This window comes from Schistocerca cancellata, chromosome 2, assembly GCF_023864275.1.
Source record: "Schistocerca cancellata isolate TAMUIC-IGC-003103 chromosome 2, iqSchCanc2.1, whole genome shotgun sequence".
In the NCBI taxonomy this organism is placed as follows: Eukaryota; Metazoa; Arthropoda; class Insecta; order Orthoptera; family Acrididae; genus Schistocerca; species Schistocerca cancellata.
In genome coordinates this window covers 548,681,294-548,703,769 of record NC_064627.1, presented here as the reverse complement: position 1 = coordinate 548,703,769, position 22,476 = coordinate 548,681,294, and the positions used below count along the sequence as shown (strand labels likewise).

The 22,476-nt window shown below is 44.9% G+C and overlaps 1 protein-coding gene across 1 annotated transcript in view; it reads right to left on the bottom strand.

Moving 5' to 3' along the window:
- Positions 1-22,476, bottom strand: part of LOC126162131 (glutamate receptor ionotropic, kainate 2-like) — a 224,684-nt gene that overhangs the window by 156,340 nt on the left and 45,868 nt on the right. Inside the window, exon 3 of the mRNA XM_049918425.1 lies at positions 4,775-4,948. Within this exon, the coding sequence (XP_049774382.1) occupies positions 4,775-4,948 (174 nt within the window). The remainder of the gene's footprint in view (positions 1-4,774; positions 4,949-22,476) is intronic.

Here is a 22,476-nt window from a genome sequence, read left to right as displayed (position 1 = left end):
AATAGCCTTTCGCTCCCTGTATTTTACCCCTGCCACCTTCGGAAATTGAAAGAGAGTATTCCAGTCAACATTCTCAAAAGCTTTCTCTAAGTCTACAAATGCTAGAAATGTAGGTTTGCCTCTCCCTAATCTATCTTCTAAGATAAGTCGTAGGTTCTGTATTTCCTCACGTGTTCCAATATTTCTACGGAATCCAATTTGATCTTCCCCGAGGTCGGCTTCTTCCAGTTTTTCCATTCGTCTGTAAAGAATTCGCGTTAGTATATTGCAGCCGTGGCTTATTAAACTGATAGTTCGGTAATTTTCACATCTGTCAACATCTGCTTTCTTGGGGATTGGAATTATTATATTCTTCTTGAAGTCTGAGGGTATTTCGCCTGTCTCATACATCTCGCTCACCAGATGGTAGAGTTTTGTCAGGACTGGCTCTCGCAAGGCTGTCAGTAGTTGTACTCCCGGGGCCTTGTTTCGAATTAGGTCTTTTAGTGCTCTGCCAACACAGCTGGTAACAAGTATAAAAAATATTACCTTAAAAAAATACCTGTAGAGATAAAGGCCATTTTACTTGTGACGATAAATGCCTGTTTTCAGGGGTGGAAGCTACCTTGTTGTGAACGTTCACTGCACATTCCCTATTTGATGATGAGATATGCTGATGGGCACACGACATACGCGTCTTTAACGCTATTACGAAAAGCTTTAAATGATAAAAAAAGAGCATTTTTCCAATCTCCTGTAAGAAAATAGTTTTTGTAGCAGTCAATGCCGGTTGTTCGGTGGTAGTGACCAGAATTATAGAATGATGGCGCCTGTGTACGTCAAGGAGTAACGTCTGACAGTCCTTTTATTTGTCAAAAAACTGCCTTATTTTCCGTAGTTCCTCTTTATGGACAAAACATGTCGTCAAGCGGTTCATTAGTGAGTAGTTCTATTTCTTAAGAGTGGTTCTAGAAGATGCGCGAAATATCCATCTACAACTGTCACAGTGCGTTCATAGCACCAAAACATTTCCCAACCATAAATTTCCCTAGATGTGAGAACAGGTGGAAATCGGGGAATACAAAATCTTAAGAATATGATGCTTCTTTCTACACTCTATGCTTCAAAATCTTCCTTTTTCGCAAACTGAAAGCGCCTTTCACTGTGTTGAGGAAAGGAAGCTTTTTAATCTGCAATCAAACTCTTTTCTTCTCGCAGAAATTTTCAGCCAGTTGTTCATTAAAAAATTTACGTCGTTCTTTTCTTCTGGTTTGCCTATAACGTCAGTTCCATGTTCCTTTGATCTCCGGTTGTCGAGTATTAATGTGTGTGCCCGCCCGGTTGGCCGTGCGGTCTAACGCACGGCTTTCCGGGCGGGAAGGAGCGCCGGTCCCCGGCACGAATCCTCCCGGCGGATTTGTGTCGAGGTCTGGTGAACCTGCCAGTCTGAGGATGGGTTTTAGGCGGTATTCCAACTGCCTCGGCAAATGCGGGCTGGTTCCGCTTATTCCGCCTCAGCTACACTATGTCTGCTATTGCTGCGCAAACAAGTTCTCCACGTACGCGTACACCACCATTACTCTACCACGCAAACATATGGGTTACACTCGTTTGGTGAGAGACGTTCCCTGGGGGTTCCAACGTGGGCCGAACCGCACAATAACCCTGGTTCGGTGTGGGGCGGCGGAGGGGTGAAGTGTACGGCGGTAGTTGTCGTGGGGTTGCGGACCACTGCGGCTGTGGCGGGGACGAAGCCTCTCCGTCGTTTCTAGGTCCCCCGTTAACATAACATAACATACCATAAGATTAATGTGTGTACTTTCACGTCGTTTTCATATGTGCCTGCAGTTCTGGGACATCCTCCGAGGGGATTATCTTCAAGATTAGAACTGCCTTATCAGAATTCTGCGACGTGCTTCTTAGGTGTTGAAAATTAAGAACTAGACTCAAATTCTCATCAACTTCCATGATTCTTATGAACAAACCTCTAATGAGGTTTGTAATTAAAATGTTTTACAAAATAATGATCTTTCATCGTATTTCACGAAATTTACTTTGGCTGAATGAAGGATAAATTACGCTGCGAAGAAAATGTTACTCAGTAATGTAAGGCCTCTACCTAGAGAATATAAGTGAGAAGGAAACTGAAAATGTATCTTGTTAACAAAGCCTTCTACAAACGATTTTATTATTTCGAAAATAAATATGCAACAACTATGCCATAAGTACTCGTAGTACTTATGGCATAGTTGTTGCACATTTAAGATTCAAAAGTATCAAAGTCTCAGCTTTGGTATTCGGACTGCATTACTTACTATGGCCTCTGGAAATCTTTTGTGTCGCTGAACAAATAAAGCTGCATCAGGGTTTGAATTCCAAATTAAACCGTAGGAGCACTACAGAACTTCGGTGAGACGGGCGTGTGGTCGGGGAAAGACAATGCCAATATCCTCTGCAGACTACCGTGTTGTCCAAAGCAAAATTTGCTGTGGTAGCCCTTAACTCGTAACATACTTTTAGAAATCGTCAGTAAGTGACCTGCGCAGCCTGAGCTGTGGGCAAAAAATCGACTAATCCCACAACATACTACTTCAGCCCGCTATGGATTTGACAGCGTTAGTGCTTCTCATTTCACTGCTTCAACAGGAGCACATCGAATGATTGTGTCTCCAATTAGCATATCAGTGATGGTGATTTGAACTTACAAAATTGCATTTTATGCTGCAGCTGTATAACTTAGCCGCTCACTAAATGTAAGCCCGAGTGCCTTTCCAAGTCTGCAGAAAAGTACACAACTGGGCATTAAAATTGTTACAACAAGAAGAAATGCAGTTGATAAACTGGTATTCATTGGACAAGTATATCATACTTGAATTGACATCTGATTACATTTTCACGCAATTTGGGTGGATAGAACCTGAGAAATCAGCACCCAGAACAACCACCTCTGGCCGTAATAACGGCCTTGATACGCCTGGGCACTGAGTCAAACAGAGCTTGGATGGCGTTTACAGGTACAGCTGCTCACGCAGCCTCAACACGAAACCACAGTTCATCAAGAGTAGTGGCTGGCGTATTGTCGAGCCAGTTGCTCGGCCACCATTGACCAGACGTTTTCAGTTGGTGAGAGATCTGGAGAATGTGCTGGCCAGGGCAGCAGTCGAACATTTTCTGTATCCAGAAAGGCCCGTACAGGGTCTGCAACATGCGGTCGTGCATTATCCTGCTGAAATGTAGGGTTTCGCAGGCATCGAATGAAGGGTAGAGCCACGGGTCGTAACACATCTGAAATGTAACGTCCACTGTTCAAAGTTCCGTCAATGCGAACAAGAGGTGACCGAGACGTGCAACCAATGGCACCCCATACCATCACACCGGGTGATGGCGATGACGAATACACGCTTCCAATGTGCGTTCACCACGATGTCGCCAAACACGGATGCGACCATCATGATGCTGTAAACAGAACCTGGATTCATCCGAAAAAATGACGTTTTGCTATTCGTGCACCCAGCTCCGTCGCCGAGTACAGCGTCGCAGAACCTCCTGTCTGTGATGCAGCGTCAAGGGTAACCGCAGCCATGGTCTCCGAGCTGATAGTCCATGCTGCTGCAAACGTCGTCGAACTGTTCGTACAGATGGTTGTTGTCTTGCAAACGTCCCCATCTGTTGACTCAGGGATCGAGATGTGGCTGCACGATCCGTTACATCCATGCGGATAAGATGCCTGTCATCTCGACTGTTAGTGATACGAGGCCGTGGAGATCCAGCACGGTGTTCCGTATTACCCTCCTGAACCCACCGATTCTATATTCTGCTAACAGTCATTGGATCTCGACCGACTTGAGCAACAATGTCGCGATACGATAAACCGCAATCGCGATAGGCTACAATCCGACCTTTATCGAAGTCGGAAACGTGATGGTACGCATTTCTCCTCCTTACACGAGGCATCACAACTACGTTTCACCAGGCAAAGCCGGCCAACTGCTGTTTGTGTTTGAGAAATCGGTTGGAAACTTTCCTCATGTCAGCACGTTATAGGTGTCGCCACCGGCGCCAACCTTGTGTGAATACTCTGAAAAGTTAATCATTTGCATACCACAGCATCTTCTTCCTGTCCGTTGAATTTTGCGTCAGTAGCATGTCATCTTCATGGTGTAGCAATTTTAATGGCCAGTAGTGTATTTTGCACAGCTGCTACACAAATTTCTTAGTCAAATGACTGAGAAAGTTTTGCCTTTAACCAAACAGAATACATGTTAATCCAGCTTGAGTGCATGCTGGATGGCTGTGAACAAAGGTGGGCCCAGGGTGGGCTGTGAGTAAGCTCGGCTGTAGCTTATGCATTTCTATGACTCTACCAAGTACTTGTGGTCAGGCGTGGGCAAACGGTTCGCATACACATACTGAGAGAATAAGGTGTGAATATGGTGCTGTTGGGTTACCTGGCAAGTGTAGCCTATCCCATTCGTGCCTGCTCTATGGGTGATTGGCGATGCCTGTTGGTGCTCTTGCCCCTTGGATGAGCTGAGGATGCCCTTGTCCCATGGGGGGCAGTTTTATAACAGCCTGGTGTAATACTTCAATGGGAAACTATTTTTTAAATATTTGGCAAAATCAAACAGTGGAAAGTACTGGATTGTATAATGGCAATATTATGAGAAGGATAGATTACTACTCACTATATAGTGGAGATGCCGAGCCACATGCAGGTACAGCAAAAAGTCTGCTAAGCATTTGCCCAAAAGCTGGAAGGTGAGTTGTAACAGTCAGGGCGGAAGGGGAGGCTGACCTGCGCGGCCGGTGCCGAAGCTGTCGCCGCGGCTGAGCGTCCTGAGGACGGGCTCCAGCGTGGGCCGGAACACGCGCTGCGGCGCCCACGACGCCGTCTGACGGTTGATGGCGTCCACAGCTGACTGGAAGGCGAACGCCCACTCCGGGGGCGCGCCCTCTTCGAACAGCCCGGCTGAAACACAACGGGCGTCTTTTACACCGACTACTACCAGTGCTACAGAACGTTTTTATTTATTATTTACACTCATGTTCAGAAAAACATAACACCTTGAACGACTAGAGATAGGATGTTCATATTCACAGCATATGTAGACTAGTACTCGTATGTTCTGCCGAAATGATTAGCATTCCAGTCACGGGGGTTCAGGATGTGTCCTGTTGCGCAGCAGGCACAGGGTCTGCCATGGGCCCTGATAACTTGTTCCGTGTGTGATGGCATCGACTAGTATAAGGCGCGAATGGCGTCCTGTGGTATAGCAATCCATGCTGCATTCACCTGGTTCCAAAGTTCGTCTGTGGTGGTTGGCACTGGGTCACAGTGCTGCACCCGCGGTTTCACCATATTCCACACATTTTCGATTGACGACAGGTCTAGCGATCTGGCGTGCCAGGGCAAAAGGCTGACATCCTGTGACACTAAGAAGGTGCGGTAACATGAGGCCGTGCATTGCCTTACTGAAAAATAGCGTCTGGGGTGTTATGCAGAAAGACTATGGCTACGGGCAGCAGAATGTCATTCACTTGGGTCACACTGGTCACAGTGCCTTGGACACGATCCAACTGTGGTTCAAATGCCTCTGAGCACTATGGGACTTAAGTTCTGAGGTCATCAGTCCCCTGGAACTAAGAACTAATTAAACCTAACTAACCTAAGGACATCACACACATCCATGCCCGAGGCAGGATTCGAAACTGCGACCGGAGCGGTCACGCGGTTCCAGACTGTAGCGCCTAGAACCGCTCCGCCTAGCATGTTTCTGCACATTCGTCAAAGTTAGCCTGAAAAGTGAACGACGCGCACACAATCCATGCCGACAGTCTGTTACCCCTGATAGTGTGCGATGTGTTACACGGTTTCACTGCTGCCCCAGAGCCGAGAAGGACGCAGATCTGTCGTGCAGTGCCATTCGGATGAGGTGTCGATTATCTGTGGGGGCGGTCTGGGTAGTGAGGCCTGACCCAACTCATCGTGTTCTACGGCCTCCCGTGGACCATTCGGCACACACCCGTCGCACTGCCGGAACACTTTGTCTCTCACAAGCTGGCTCGTTGATTTGACGGTAAGGTTCGCGCATACGTCTGTGAGGCATCCTGCGTCTCTACTCAAAACACACTGATCCATTACCTGTGATTTATAATGGCAACGAGAGCCGTAGGCACATTTTACCGGTAGACGGCGTTGCGCCGCGATATCGATGTTGATCTTGAACCCGCGGGATGACACGGTTCAAATGTTAATCATTTCTGCAGAACATACTAATGTATGTCTCCTGTGAATATGAACGTCCTGTCTCTAGTCGTTCGAGGTGTTCTGTTTTTTTATGAAAGTGAGTAGATTTAATTTTCAAGATTCGAGCTATCAGGCCCGCTCTTAGATCTAACTTTCTACAGATTTTACGTGTCATAAATTACGACTCAAATTTTTATACAGGAAGGTCAGTTTTAATTACGAGTGTTAGTAGCAATATGCGTGAAAGAGAGGGGTAGGGGAAAGAGGATCGTGGTAACACAAAGAAGAGGAAAGAAAGTGGCATGTGTCACAGAGAAATGGAAATACACTCCTGGAAATGGAAAAAAGAACACATTGACACCGTTGTGTCAGACCCACCATACTTGCTCCGGACACTGCGAGAGGGCTGTACAAGCAATGATCACACGCACGGCACAGCGGACACACCAGGAACCGCGGTGTTGGCCGTCGAATGGCGCTAGCTGCGCAGCATTTGTGCACCGCCGCCGTCAGTGTCAGCCAGTTTGCCGTGGCATACGGAGCTCCATCGCAGTCTTTAACACTGGTAGCATGCCGCGACAGCGTGGACGTGAACCGTATGTGCAGTTGACGGACTTTGAGCGAGGGCGTATAGTGGGCATGCGGGAGGCCGGGTGGACGTACCGCCGAATTGCTCAACACGTGGGGCGTGAGGTTTCCACAGTACATCCATGTTGTCGCCAGTGGTCGGCAGAAGGTGCACGTGCCCGTCGACCTGGGACCGGACCGCAGCGACGCACGGATGCACGCCAAGACCGTAGGATCCTACGCAGTGCCGTAGGGGACCGCACCGCCACATCCCAGCAAATTAGGGACACTGTTACTCCTGGGGTATCGGCGAGGACCATTCGCAACTGTCTCCATGAAGCTGGGCTACGGTCCCGCACACCGTTAGGCCGTCTTCCGCTCACGCCCCAACATCGTGCAGGCTGCCTCCACCTCCAGTGGTGTCGCGACAGGCGTGAATGGAGGGACGAATGGAGACGTGTCGTCTTCAGCGATGAGAGTCGCTTCTGCCTTGGTGCCAATGATGGTCGTATGCGTGTTTGGTGCCGTGCAGGTGAGCGCCACAATCAGGACTGCATACGACCGAGGCACACAGGGCCAACACCCGGCATCATGGTGTGGGGAGCGATCTCCTACACTGGCCGTACACCACTGGTGATCGTCGAGGGGACACTGAATAGTGCACGGTACATCCAAACCGTCATCGAACCCATCGTTCTACCATTCCTAGACAGGCAAGGGAACTTGCTGTTCCAACAGGACAATGCACGTCCGCATGTATCCCGTGCCACCCAACGTGCTCTAGAAGGTGTAAGTCAACTACCCTGGCCAGCAAGATCTTCGGATCTGTCCCCCATTGAGCATGTTTGGGACTGGATGAAGCGTCGTCTCACGCGGTCTGCACGTCCAGCACGAACGCTGGTCCAACTGAGGCGCCAGGTGGAAATGGCATGGCAAGCCGTTCCACAGGACTACATCCAGCATCTCTACGATCGTCTCCATGGGAGAATAGCAGCCTGCATTGCTGCGAAAGGTGGATATACACTGTACTAGTGCCGACATTGTGCATGCTCTGTTGCCTGTGTCTATGTGCCTGTGGTTCTGTCAGTGTGATCATGTGATGTATCTGACCCCAGGAATGTGTCAATAAAGTTTCCCCTTCCTGGGACAATGAATTCACGGTGTTCTTATTTCAATTTCCAGGAGTGTAGAAGGAAATCCAACTGTGAGATGATAGGAGCACTGACTTTACTATTTGATAGAGGGAAAATTGGCCACAGTCGCTAATGTTTGGGGAAATGTTATGAAGCCAACAGAAGGAAGTGTTTCAGCTTTCTAACCTCCTCTGCCCTGGGTTTAGGTTTATGAATGAAAGGTTTGTACCGGGATCAGTGCATTGTTCTGGGACAAAATAAGACTAAAATACTAAATTTAAAATTTTTTTGTGATTCGCCAAAATTTTGTGGCATGAAAGATATATGCTACATCAAGACTTGAATACCTTTCTCATCCTAGTAACGGCACGTTTTCAGAAATTAATTTGATGTACTTCATTCATAAATTAACAGCTGAAATGCATAAATATACAATATGTGATCAAAAGTACCCGGACACTCCCAAAAACATAAGTTTTCATATTAGGTGATTTATGCTGCCACCTACTGCCAGGTACTCCATATCAGCAACCACAGTAGTCATTAGACATCGTCAGAGAGCAGAATGGGGCGCTCTGCGGAACTCACGGACTTCGAAATTGGTCAGGTGATTGGGAGTCACTTGTGTCATACGTCTGTACGCGACATTTCCAGACTCCTAAATATCCCCAGGTCCACTGTTTCCGATATGATAGTGAAGTGGAAACGTGAAGGGACATGTACAGCACAAAACCACACAGGCCGACCTCGTCTGTTGAGTGACAGAGACCGCAGACAATTAAAGATGGTCGTAATGTGTAATAGGCAGACTTCACACAGGAATTCCAAACTGCAACAGAATCGACTGCAAGTACTATGACAGTTAGGCGGTAGATGGGGAAACTTGGATTTCATGGTCAAGCGGCTGCTCATAAGCCACACATCACGCCGGTAAATGCCAAACGACACCTCATTTGGTGTAACAAGCGTAAACATTGGACGATTGAACGATGGACAAATGTCTTGTGGAGTGAAGAATCACGGTACACAATGCGACGATCCGATGGCAGGGTGTAGGTATGACAAATGCCCGGTGAACGTCATCTGCCAGCGTGTGTAGTGCCAACAGAAAAATTCGGAGGCAGTGGTGTTATGGTGTGGTCGTATTTTTCATGGAGGGGGCTTGCACCCCTTGTTGTTTTGCGTGGCACTGTCATAGCACAGGACTACATTGATGTTTTAAGCACCTTCTTTCTTCCCACTGTTGAAGAGCAATTCGGGGGTGGCGATTGCATCCTTCAACACGATCGAGCACCTGTTCATAATGCACGGCCTGTGGAGGAGTGGTTACTCGGCAATAACATGCCTCCTGTAATGGACTGGCCATATATACCTTTGTGGTTTGCGATATTTTAACGCGCGCGTATGTGTGTGTGTGTGTGTGTGTATGTGTGTGTGTGTGTGTGTGTGTGTGTACACACCAAACAAACTGGTATAGGGACACGTATTCAAATATAGAGATATGTAAACAGGCAGAATACGGCGCTGCAGTCGACAGCACCTACATCAAGTGTCTGGCGCAGTCGAAAGATCGGTTATAATGCCATATTATGAAGAATTACTTGAGTTTGAACGTTGTGTTATAGTCGGCCACAAGCGATAGGACACATCATCTCCGAGGTAGCGAAGAAGTGGGTATTTTCCCATACAACCATTTCATGACTGTACCGTGAATATCAGGAATCTAATAAAACATCAAATCTCCGACATCGCTGCTGCCGGAAAAAGGTCATGCAAGAACTGGAGCAACGGCGACTGAATAGAATCGTTCAATGTGACATTAAGTGCAGCCCTTCCGTAAATTGCTGCATATTTCAGTGCTGGGCCGTCAGTAAGTATCACGGTGCGAACCATTCAACAAAACATCATCGATATGGGCTTTCGCAGCCGAAGTCCACTCATGTGCCCTTGATGATCACACGAGACAAAGCTTTATGCCTCGCCTGGGCCTGTCAACACCGACATTTGACTGTCCATGACTGGAAACGTGTTACCTGGATGGACGATGGGGTACGGAGACAATCTCACGAATCCATGGACCCTGTATATCAGCAGGGGACTGTTTGAGCTGGTGGAGGCTGTGTAATGGTGTGGGGCGTGTGCAGTTGGAGGGATACGTGACCGTTGATACGTCCAGATACGACTCTGACAGGCGACACGAACGTAAGCATCCTGTCTGATCACCTGCATCCATTCATGTCCACTGCGCATTCCGACCGACTTGGCCAATTCCAGCAGGACAATGCGACACCCCCCACGTCCAGAATTGCTACAGAGTGGCTCCAGGAACGCTCTTCTGAGCTTAAACACTTCACCTGGCCACCAAACTCTCCAGACATGAACACTAGTGAGCATATCTAGGGTGTATGCAAAGTGCTGTTGAGAAGAGAACTCCACCCTCTCCTACCCTTACGGATTTATGGACAGCCCTGCAGGATTCTTGGTGTCAATTCCCTCCAGCACTACTTCAGACAGTAGTAGAGTATATATATATATATATATATATATATATATATATATATATATATATATATATATATATATATATATATATATTGAAGTTTCCCTTATTAAATTTTTACGCGCCTATCAGGGTCCATAATGGAGGAAACGCTTCTTGTGATCTGTTGATATTATTCTGATATTCAGAGTGACCACTTGATCTTACAGACTGAAAGTTAAGCAGTTGCGTTTTAGATCTGCTACGCGCAATCATATTGATTGTAGATGGCAGTCTACATGTCTCTATTTTTCAGCAGAGTCAACAAGTCTCTGTAAACTGTGATCGGAACGTTACCTATCGTTCAGTTTCTCGCCAACAGAAATCTGCTCCTTGATCACGGAGACGTTGGAGACCCGCTGTATGAACTTCCTCATCCTGGGAAAACCTGCCATTGCTGCGAATCAGTTCCTCGATTGCATGGACGTTGTCCTCTGGGTCGATGTAGACGGCCTTTCTTTTCGATCAGCATTACCCACGCAATGCGGCCACGGTCAAATTGTTGCCATCACTTCCCAACGGTTGAAGATGACATTGCATTTGTACCGTACACCGACAGAATTTCACTGTGAATCGAGGTGCAACTTACACGCTTTACCCACAACAGTTGTACTATTCACCGTAGTTCAACTTTCCAGCATATTTCCAGTTGCCGTGCCCTTTTACTCACACATTGCGATGCTCCTGTTTTTTACCCACACAGCAGCACAGGTATGTCTTCAGGACGCCCACAAAATGTCCTCTCTTCCACCAATGCGTCACTCCTGTTGCGCCATGATCAGCGTGCGACGCCATGCGCAACTCACTTTTGAAGGCCAGCGCTGTTAATCATTTATGGAATTTCAAAACCCGTTCCCTTTTTCTGTGAAGCAAAAACCTGTATTTACTGCACTGAACAAATGTAAAACTCTTACATCCACGTAACCCATATCTGAAATGAGATTTCTGGGTTTCATTTATGATCTCAGGTAGATATAAGGTATGGAAAATCTTTACTGTTGGTGATGTCACACGCTTTGGTGTTTTGGTGTGTTTCCTCTATGGAAGTACGTGATTTTTGTCACTACATTCCTCCTCTTCTTCTTCATCCTCTTGCATTAGGACGCTGTGGACCAAATCATACAAATTCGTGTGACATTTGCCAAAGAGCGAAGGTAGCGAATCGAACAAGTCAAGGTCTTTTAGAAAACAACATACTGTAAGATACACTGGATTTATTGTCCGTGGATTTGTACGGCCCTCTCCCGAAAATTTCTGGACATTTTATGTATGTTTAACTAGTATTAGACGTATTTTTCAAAATTTATAAAACTTTACCCACAGCTGAAGCAGTGTTCAGAAGGATTGTAAAATACTTTAATATCTTAGGAAAACCTAAATCAGTGCCAGCAGATAATGGGCCCCAGCTTATTTCAAATATTTGGAAAGAGGATATGGAGCACTACAATGTGCAGGAAAATACATTTCGTCCTAACACCCAGCAAGTGGTTCGGTTGAACGTCATACGTATGAGCAGGGTAAATTATGCAGAACTTACTGCCACCACAACCATAGGCCAGAGGGTAGGTTTGTTTCGGAATTTGAAGTTATCAGGAATGTCCTACACGACGAATCCATAGGTCTCTCACCAGAAGAAATTAAGCTAAACAGTAAAATCATAATAGAAAAGATCTTAGAATTTTCACTCTATGTAGACTTGGGGCTGAACAGGGATAAGGAATTAGTGAGGGAAAGAATGGAGCAAAAAAACGGAAGCTATATCTAAGAGGCATGATAAAAACGTTAAAGTTACCAGTTCAGAGCTGGAGATTTTGTACTCGTGAAAACTTATGAGAAATCTAGCGAATTAAATGATGAAATTTCCAAATTTAAATATATTTACAATGGCCCGTTTGAAATGCAAGTAACTCCTCACATTAATGTATAATATCTGATGTACCCAAAATCAGAGAAGCCCTTAGTTGTTCGTAATATAGTGGACTTGAAACCTTATGTCCACAGAACAGAAAAAAGGAACACTGTTTGAAAACATGTTATGAATAATACATACTGTATTATAATATGTTTACTTTTACAAAACGTGTTTTGTAATAGATGTTATACTGCTATGAAGACTTACTTTTATAGTTTTGTTAATACATAAGTTACAGATTATTAACGATGTAACTGTGTATAGAATGCAATGGACATGACAAAAAAGTGAAACGACATACTAAAAGGCTTACTGCATAATGGGCAGAAGCTTAAGAAAGTGGACTGCCAATATGTGAAATGGGCGGCATAATTTCTTGCTAAGTGAATAGAGTAGGAAAGTTTGTTTCAGATGGACAGCCATAGATCTTAGTGGGCAGCAAAGTGTTTCTTTGGTGGAACAAGGTTTGTAAATAAAGGTATTGGAATGGACTGCCTGAAATAACGAAGAGGCAATGAAGAAGTTTATGCTTATTGTAAATAATATTCTGTTATTTTTTGAACTGTATAAAAATTAATGCAGTCAAAAGTGCCTATCTGTTGAAAATAATAATTACTCCTTTATTTTACTTGTACATTAACTGAAAGTAAAATTTCAGTAATATTTTGAAAATGATAAAAATTCGGAAAGTAAATTATCCCTTGAAAGCAAGGTAAAGGGACTTCTTAAAGTTTCCAGTAAGCAACTGCAAACACTGAACAAATTTTAAATAATTTTTCTGTAAAAGTTTGTACCACATTTTCTCTCTATTGTTTGTTCTCATGTGCACATGTCATTCTAATGCGGGTATACTCATTTTTACCCAATGCTCTATTGTAACACAGATATTTTACTTTGTGGATAGATGTTTTTGCAAAATGTAACTCATGTTGTTCTTATGTGAATGTGGTAAAATGATGTTCCTTGTCTTTGAATTGCTGTTTATGTTGAGTGAATAATGTTGGCATGTGTTTACAGTTCTTTCTCGCCCAGCACTGTTAGAGGTGTTATGGATGTTTCCCTAACAGGAAACATCAGTTAAACATGGAACTCTTATCGATATACCTATATGCGTCTTATATAACTTCTTTTTCTATTTTTACTTAGTGTGATGCTTGCATCACGAGGTCTTTGATGTAACATCATCTATGTACATGTTTTATTCACTATTTACATTAATTTATGTCAATGTAATTAATCTATGGGTGTAATTTTAAAAATAATATTCTGAAAAAAATGGAAACGTTAAAAATTTACTTGTCATAGTGGTTCATACATAGGGAAAGCTGGTTTGCAATCATGTAAAACTTGGAGGGAATTCCAACAGCAAATGAAACTTGCGTGGCGGGAATAGAAAAGGTGGCTTTGGCGATCAAACTGAAATGCTCCTTTGTGGCAAGAGAGAGTCGGTGGCTAGCAGGCAAAGTGTTCGCACCTTGTGAACTGAACGCGGCAAGATTATTTTGTATAGCCTCGGATGTGTAAGAAATTAGACTCATAATTCGGATTCATTGCTTGGTTCTCAAATACGAAAATACGACGCCAAGAACAGAATTTTCGAAGCTTGTTGTACAGAAAGAGCCATGGATATTTTCGCCGCCTTTTTTCTTTTCTCAGAGACACAGGAGATCGACACTGCCACCACTTCATCTCCACGATTCAGCTGAGTACTGTATAACTGCATGCACCAGTTACGTATTTTGTAAGTTTGTGATCTTTAAACCTTGTGTCGGGCACCCGTATTTTATCCTTAGTCATTTCCCTAGACAAGATCCTATTATAAGTGCTGCAACAATCCGAGTATCCTATTTCATTGAACTGAAAAGCACAGGGTGTATCTAAAAGAATCATCCCATTTAATAAGGTCATAACTATTATGTTATTTGAGATATGCGCGTAAAGAACGTACTGTTAGAAAGAGCAAACAAACTCTTGAGTTTTGCATGGTTCCCGATAGGTAGCATCAGTGTGCAACCACTTCAGTTCTAGTAAAAATGGTGTCGGTACAACAGAAAGCGTTTTGTGTTCTACGTTTTGCGCAGAGCGGGTTAATAATAACTGTTCAGCGTTACTGTCGTACTAAGTATGGTGTGGATCCTGCTACAGCGCAGAGCATTAGACTATGGCATGAAGCCACGCGGGATTAGCCGAGTGGTCTTGGCCGCTGCAGTCATAGACTGTGCGGCTGGTCACGGCGGAGGTTCGAGTCCTCCCTCGGGCATGCGTGTGTGTGTTTAGGTTAAGTAGTGTGTAAGCTTAGGGACTGATGACCTTAGCAGTTAAGTCCTATAAGATTTCACACCCATTTTTGATCTTTTGATGGCATGAACAATTCCGAGCAAACAGGCTGTTTGTGTAAAGGCAAATCGCCGGGCCGTGCCCGAGTGTCTGACACAGACGTCGAACGCATCCGCCACAGTTACCACAAGGAGTCTGCAGAAATCCGTTGGTTGTGAAGCTCGACAGCTCAGCATGCCCCCGATGTCCATCGACGTTTGCACATGAAACCATACAAAATTCAGCTGCTGCAAGCTCTTCGTGAAGGTGACAAAGAACAACCTGAGTAGTTTTGCAGTTTCGTTCTTGGCAAGATGGAAGATGACAATTTTCTTCCACGCTTAGTGTTTAGTGACGAGGCAACATTCCATTTAAATGGAAAGGTGAACCGTCGTAATATAAGAATATGGGATACGGAACAACCACATGAAGTTGTACTACATGAGAGAAATTCTCCAAAATTTAATGTGTTATGTGCAGTTTCACGGGAAAGCTGTATGGTCCATTTTTCTATGCCGAGGACACTGTTACAGGTATCTCGATATCCTTGAGAACTTTCTTTTCCCACAGTCGGAGACTGATTCGAACGACTTCAACATAATGGGGCACTGCCACACTGGCATCTGGAAGTGCGGGAATTTTTAAATCAAAGGATTAATGAACGATGGACCGGTTGCACTGGACCAAATGCTTCAGCGTTAAATTATTGGCTTCCAAGGTAACCGGACCTGACTGTATGTGATTACTTCTTGTGGGGATTATAAAAGATTCTGTTTATGTTCTTCCGTTACCAACAACAAAGAATGAACCGAGACATTGCATAACAGCAGCTGTGGAAACTAACTCAAGAAATGCTCGCTGTAGTGCGGGAAAAATTTGAATACTGCATTGACATATGCCGTGCATTTCAAGTGGAGCATATTGAACACCTATGTAAAGGTATGAAAAAAACTTTTTTGGGTTTCCCGTTCATCAAAAGACAAAATTCATTGTATATGTTAACTAGTTTCAGAAATATAGACGTGCCAAGTCGGATGATTCTTTTTGATGCACTCTGCATTTATCTTGCGCTATAAATTATTATAAATTTTGTGGTAGTAAATAAAATAATAATTCAGTGAGCCTAGTTTTTGAAGTACTCCAAGTATTTTTCAAAAATGATAGTTAAAGTTTTACTGAAGTATAACTGCCAAGAAAAGATTTAAAGTAGTCCGCTTGTAGATTGTTCTTATTCAAATTTCAATACAGTATCACATTTATCTACAAAAACTATGATAGTTCATAATAGTTACTGGCTAGTAGACTTGAAGGGCCAGCTTAAGGATAATTAATTATTCTGCGGGTTTGGAAGTAACAGTATTTACATTTTCATTCATATATTACATTTTCATGTATATGTTTAATGGTATTTCTCATTATGTGTTGTGCCTAAAGGTTCAGTCTAGTTCTGTGTCTACTGATAGACAGCTGAGACAGATTTCAGTTTCATATTACAACTACAGCATTAATGAAGTGCATTTTCCAGTCTTCTAACATTTTTGTAGTGTAATAAGCCAACATCTACAACTACTCAGGGTACACTAGATCCAGGTATCACATGTCCCATTTGAGCTATACACGAGGGACCGATGACATCACCAATTTGGTCCCATAGGAACTTACCACCAGCTACACTCACTGATCAGCAAGGACTGTAAGAAAACTGACCTACTATCGATATAAACCCAACCAGGCGATAGCAGCGTCACCTGGAAGAGGAATGACTGCTAGTCAGACATAAGCACGGTGCATATACACTCCTGGAAATGGAAAAAAGAACACATTGACACCGGTGTGTCAGACCCACCATACTTACTCCGGACACTGCGAGAGGGCTGTACAAGCAATGATCACACGCACGGCACAGCGGACACACCAGGAACCGCGGTGTTGGCCGTCGAATGGCGCTAGCTGCGCAGCATTTGTGCACCGCCGCCGTCAGTGTCAGCCAGTTTGCCGTGGCATACGGAGCTCCATCGCAGTCTTCAACACTGGTAGCATGCCGCGACAGCGTGGACGTGAACCGTATGTGCAGTTGACGGACTTTGAGCGAGGGCGTATAGTGGGCATGCGGGAGGCCGGGTGGACGTACCGCCGAATTGCTCAACACGTGGGGCGTGAGGTCTCCACAGTACATCGATGTTGTCGCCAGTGGTCGGCGGAAGGTGCACGTGCCCGTCGACCTGGGACCGGACCGCAGCGACGCACGGATGCACGCCAAGACCGTAGGATCCTACGCAGTGCCGTAGGATCCCGCACCGCCACTTCCCAGCAAATTAGGGACACTGTTGCTCCTGGGGTATCGGCGAGGACCATTCGCAACCGTCTCCATGAAGCTGGGCTACGGTCCCGCACACCGTTAGGCCGTCTTCCGCTCACGCCCCAACATCGTGCAGCCCGCCTCCAGTGCTGTCGCGACAGGCGTGAATGGAGGGACGAATAGAGACGTGTCGTCTTCAGCGATGAGAGTCGCTTGTGCCTTGGTGCCAATGATGGTCGTATGCGTGTTTGGCGCCGTGCAGGTGAGCGCCACAATCAGGACTGCATACGACCGAGGCACACAGGGCCAACACCCGGCATCATGGTGTGGGGAGCGATCTCCTACACTGGCCGTACACCACTGGTGATCGTCGAGGGGACACTGAATAGTGCACGGTACATCCAAACCGTCATCGAACCCATCGTTCTACCATTCCTAGACCGGCAAGGGAACTTGCTGTTCCAACAGGACAATGCACGTCCGCATGTATCCCGTGCCACCCAACGTGCTCTAGAAGGTGTAAGTCAACTACCCTGGCCAGCAAGATCTTCGGATCTGTCCCCCATTGAGCTTGTTTGGGACTGGATGAAGCGTCGTCTCACGCGGTCTGCACGTCCAGCACGAACGCTGGTCCAACTGAGGCGCCAGGTGGAAATGGCATGGCAAGCCGTTCCACAGGACTACATCCAGCATCTCTACGATCGTCTCCATGGGAGAATAGCAGCCTGCATTGCTGCGAAAGGTGGATATACACTGTACTAGTGCCGACATTGTGCATGCTCTGTTGCCTGTGTCTATGTGCCTGTGGTTCTGTCAGTGTGATCATGTGATGTATCTGACCCCAGGAATGTGTCAATAAAGTTTCCCCTTCCTGGGACAATGAATTCACGGTGTTCTTATTTCAATTTCCAGGAGTGTATATGCGTAGCAGTCTCTCAACAGTGATGAGGACTACTTGCTGAAATGGGCATGGGACTTTGCACGTGCAGCTATAAGCAGAGACCGCGCAGGGCAGGTGACGCCTCGCGTGTCTGTGCAAGACCAAATGCGCCTAGAGTCGAATGGCAGACCGTGCCGCCCTCCTCCCCTCCCCTGTGGTGAGTGCGTCAACACGTGGTGAAACCACGTGCACACGTCGTGGAATAGTGCGGCCACCCCTCATTACAGATGTCGGACGTCAAAGGCTGGGTAGACTGGTAAAACGAGACAGGCGGTGAACAATGGCAAAACTGACATGAAACTTTAACGCTGGGCAGAGTACAAGTGTGTCTGAGCACACACTGCACCAAGCACTCTTAACGATGGGCCTCCCCAGGCGACGACTCATGCATGTGCCAATGTGAACACCACGACATCGGTAACTACGACTGAAATGGGCACGTGAGCATCGGCACTAGACGTTGACGTACTGGTAGAGCGTTGGCGTGGTCTGACGCCTCCCGATACCTTCTTCATTACGCCGATGGGAGGGTGAGACTCCGTCATCTTACAGAGCAACAGCTCCTTGACACCTGTACTGCGGGAGGGAGACAAGCTGGCGGCGGCCCCATTATGTTCTGGGGAACACTTACGCGGGCATCCGTGGGTGCAGCGGAGCTGGTGCAAGGCACCATGAAGCCCAACGAGTATAGCGCCCCTTCATAACGATCATGTTTCCCGCAGTGGCATTTTTCAACAAGATAATGCGCTGTATCACAAGGTCAGGACTGTGACTGAGTGGTTCGAGGAACACAGTGGCACATTCCAGTAGATGTGCTGGCCCCCAACTCGACAGATCTGAACCCAATCGAACACATCTGGGATGTGATTGAACGTGGTGTCAGAGCTCATCGGCCCCCTCCCCGGAATTTACAGGTTCAGGTGACTTGTGTGGCCAACTCCCTCCAGCGACCTACCAAGGCCTCATTGCTTCCATGCAACGACGCTTCGCCGGTGTTATCCGTGCCAAAGGTGGAAATACCGGTTCTTAGGTAGGTGGTCATACCGTTCTGGCTGATCAGTGCAGTATAAGGAAGAAAAAAGCTGCTGGAGAACGCAAATAATAATCGGTAAAAATTATATAGTTATACGAAAATCATTTCAATGATAATATTTTGCAATAATTCTACCAATAAAAAAACGTCAGTTCCAAGTTACGAGGGTCACTCCAAAAGAAATGCACACTATTTCTGTAAAAATACAGTTTTCGTTCTGCATGTGTGAAAGTTGTACAGAGTGAAGATACATCCTTCCCGCTTGTTTTCGAACTTTGTTCAAACAGTTCCCGTGAGTGGCGCCGTCACAGCATGTTAGAGGTGGGCCAAACGGTTATTCTGGAGTAACCGTTATCACAGTTCCAGTTATTCTTTGATAACCGTTATCGTTAACCGTTATTAATAACTGCCAAGTTATTTTTCGCTAGCGAATACCGATAACTCCGACAGTTAAATAACGACATAGTTGGAATCCATCAGTTTAGTTATCAGTATAACTGCGAGTAGTGTGAAATAGCAGGAATGTCGTATGAATCGTGTCATAACCTTAGCTTATTAACTCCGGGTACATTTTAGTTGATGTTAGAACGATTATTAGTGTTTCATATTATATGTTTGTAGGTTATCGGTCGCTATTAGAAATATTATCTTCGCAGCTGCGACAGAAAGTACGCGGAACTTCGCCAAAGCACTGTTTAAGTAAAATGTTAACAACATGCGTTTTTAAGTATGAAGTAATATGTAAACTGAGTACTGTAGGTTAAATTCGAAGCTTAATTTCTTGTGCTGCTCACATAATAGAATAAAGTGTACAGCCTTATAATACAACAAAAAATATACGTAATGTGACAGATTCGTTTACTCCTGTGCTGTAAAAGCTAGTCCTATTGGGGAAAGTGTGAGTACGCTAATCCAAGTTTTATGTCAGATTTGCAAACTGCTCGATTTCTCCAGCGACAGCATGTTTATAACATATGAAGACATGCAGATCGAAAAGATTTACAGTGTTACATTTCTGGGACTACAACTCGATAATAAATTCAGTTGGGAAGGGCATACCACATTTTTTCATTCTGTTATTTCATAAGGGAGCATATTCTGTGGTAACTTATCAAACGTAGCAAAAGTTTTTCGCATGTAAAAGCGTGTAATAAAAATCATTTGTGGTATCAATTCAAGAACATCATGTAGGAACCTGTTCAAGGAACTTTGTATTCTAACCACTGCTTCCTAGTATATTTATTCCTTTATGAAATTTGTTACAAGTATTTCCAACCAATAGCTTAATACATAATATCAGTACTAGAAATGGGAACAGCAATCTACATTAAGACCTAAAATTACTTACCTTGGTCCAAAAGGGGTCCAATATTCAGGAACATGCATTTTCAATAAACTGCCAGCAAGTCAGCAACCATTAAAAACTTGGTTTCAGATAAGGCACGGTTTACAGTGTGTTTGAAAGACTATTTGATACAGAAGTGTCTGATTCCACCCGTCATCAATATGCCGGAAATGGCTATTTTAAGTGTGTCTATGACGTCACTAGATACACATGGCAACAAACACGAAGATACATATAAATAATACAATAACATTTCCCACCAAAAATACAATCAAACCAATGGGACAACTGCGGGAAGTTGGGGGTTTTAGGGTGAGGACAAGCTAGTAAAAAAAACACACCATGATCCCAAAACACAAAATGAAGAACAAAAAGAAAAAAAAGTTACAGCATTCTGCTACACCAACAAAAATCTGCAGGAATCGGACACTTCCCTTGAACAATATAGGTCAACTATAGGTGACCATACCAAAACACCAATACCCACAACTAAAAGTACGAAAATTGGAATCAGACATTTCCCTTGACCTATATAGGTCAACCTCAGATGACGATACTAAAACATCAACACACACAACTATGAAAATGGGAATCGGTCATTTCCGGTGACCTATATAGGTCCACCACAGCTACTGATGCCAAAAAACCAACACCTACAACTGCGAAAAATAAAACCACAATCCCAAAAGTCCACAAATCAATCATCCCTACATAAATTAAATCACATTCAATACATCATAAATACACAAAACGTCACAGCTAGAAAAAAAAATTAATTACCACCAGTAAATTCCGGCACTGCAACCGAGATCGACAGCCCCCCCCCCCCCCCCCCACACACACACACACAAACCAACTCATAAACACCATGCCGTAATGACATTTACACACCACAACACCTTTACGTCGAAGCAGGCGGGTGGAATCAGACGCTTCCATTGACCCCTCCTTCCACTCTGTAGATGAATATCGTAACAGAGACTGATAGACCAGCTTAGGTAAAAATTCTGCTATATTTCAGTTTTGACAGCACTTGGTTGCAACAGTCAAGATCGGGTATTCTGTGTACGATAAATTTATTAAAAATACGTAACTGTGTTTTATTCTGTCAGTGTACTAATTCTGTAAATATTAGTAGTTACTGTGATATATTCACATATTTTGACAATCTCCTGACAAATGATGAGGATAATAATTATTATATTCCACTGTATTATGTTATACTTTCTGACATGTTATTTATCATTCGCGATTGCCAGCGGCTATTTCCGTAGCAGTACGAAAATATTTGTTCGCTCCAGTTACTATCCTCTCTGGAAATATCACCTGGAACTACGACCTTTAACTGGAGTCACCGAGTCAGGAACGTCTAGACACACAGTTATTCCGTTACCAGCTTCCAGGTTATCTGTGGTGGTAGCCCGATAACTACCAGAGAACTAGAACTACGAGCCAATAACGATAACTGCCAGAGGAGAATACCGGTCTCTGACAGTTATTTCCATAGTCGCTCGAATTCCTAAGTAACTTTCCTTCTACTACCCGTCCAAGCTAAATTAACACGTAAGGCGGTGGCTTAAGGGAACGACCGTACTTGTTAATGCCTGTACTGCAGCTCCTATCAGCCACGGCTCGGACATTAACTTCATTTAATTGTTTATGCTAAAAGTAACGAAGGCCCACGAAATAGTACACAGTTCTTATCAACAGATGGCGCGCAGTCTCACAGTTATTCCCATGGTCTATAGAACGCCTTCCAAATGCGCAGTACGATCTTCGGTCAACAGATGGCGCGAGGCACTGTTGACACTAAACAGTTATTGAAATAACTGCCAGAATCAGAGGAACGGTTATCGCAGTAACCGTTACTTCTCAGTAACCGGTTATTTCTATCAGTTACGTTATTTTTTGCCACCTCTACAGCATGTCTTCAAGATGGCTGCTACACTTCACGTTCGTCAGAAGCAACGTGCTGTCGTAGAATTCCTGTGCTGTGAAAACGAGACAGTGGGAAGCATCCACAAGAGGTTGAAAAAGGTGTATGGACATGCTGCTGTCGATCGCAGTACAGTTAGTCGGTGGGCAAGCAGGTTACGTGATGAAAGCGGGCGCGGCAATATTGAGGATTGTCCTCGCAGCAGCAGGCCTCGTACTGCACACACTCCA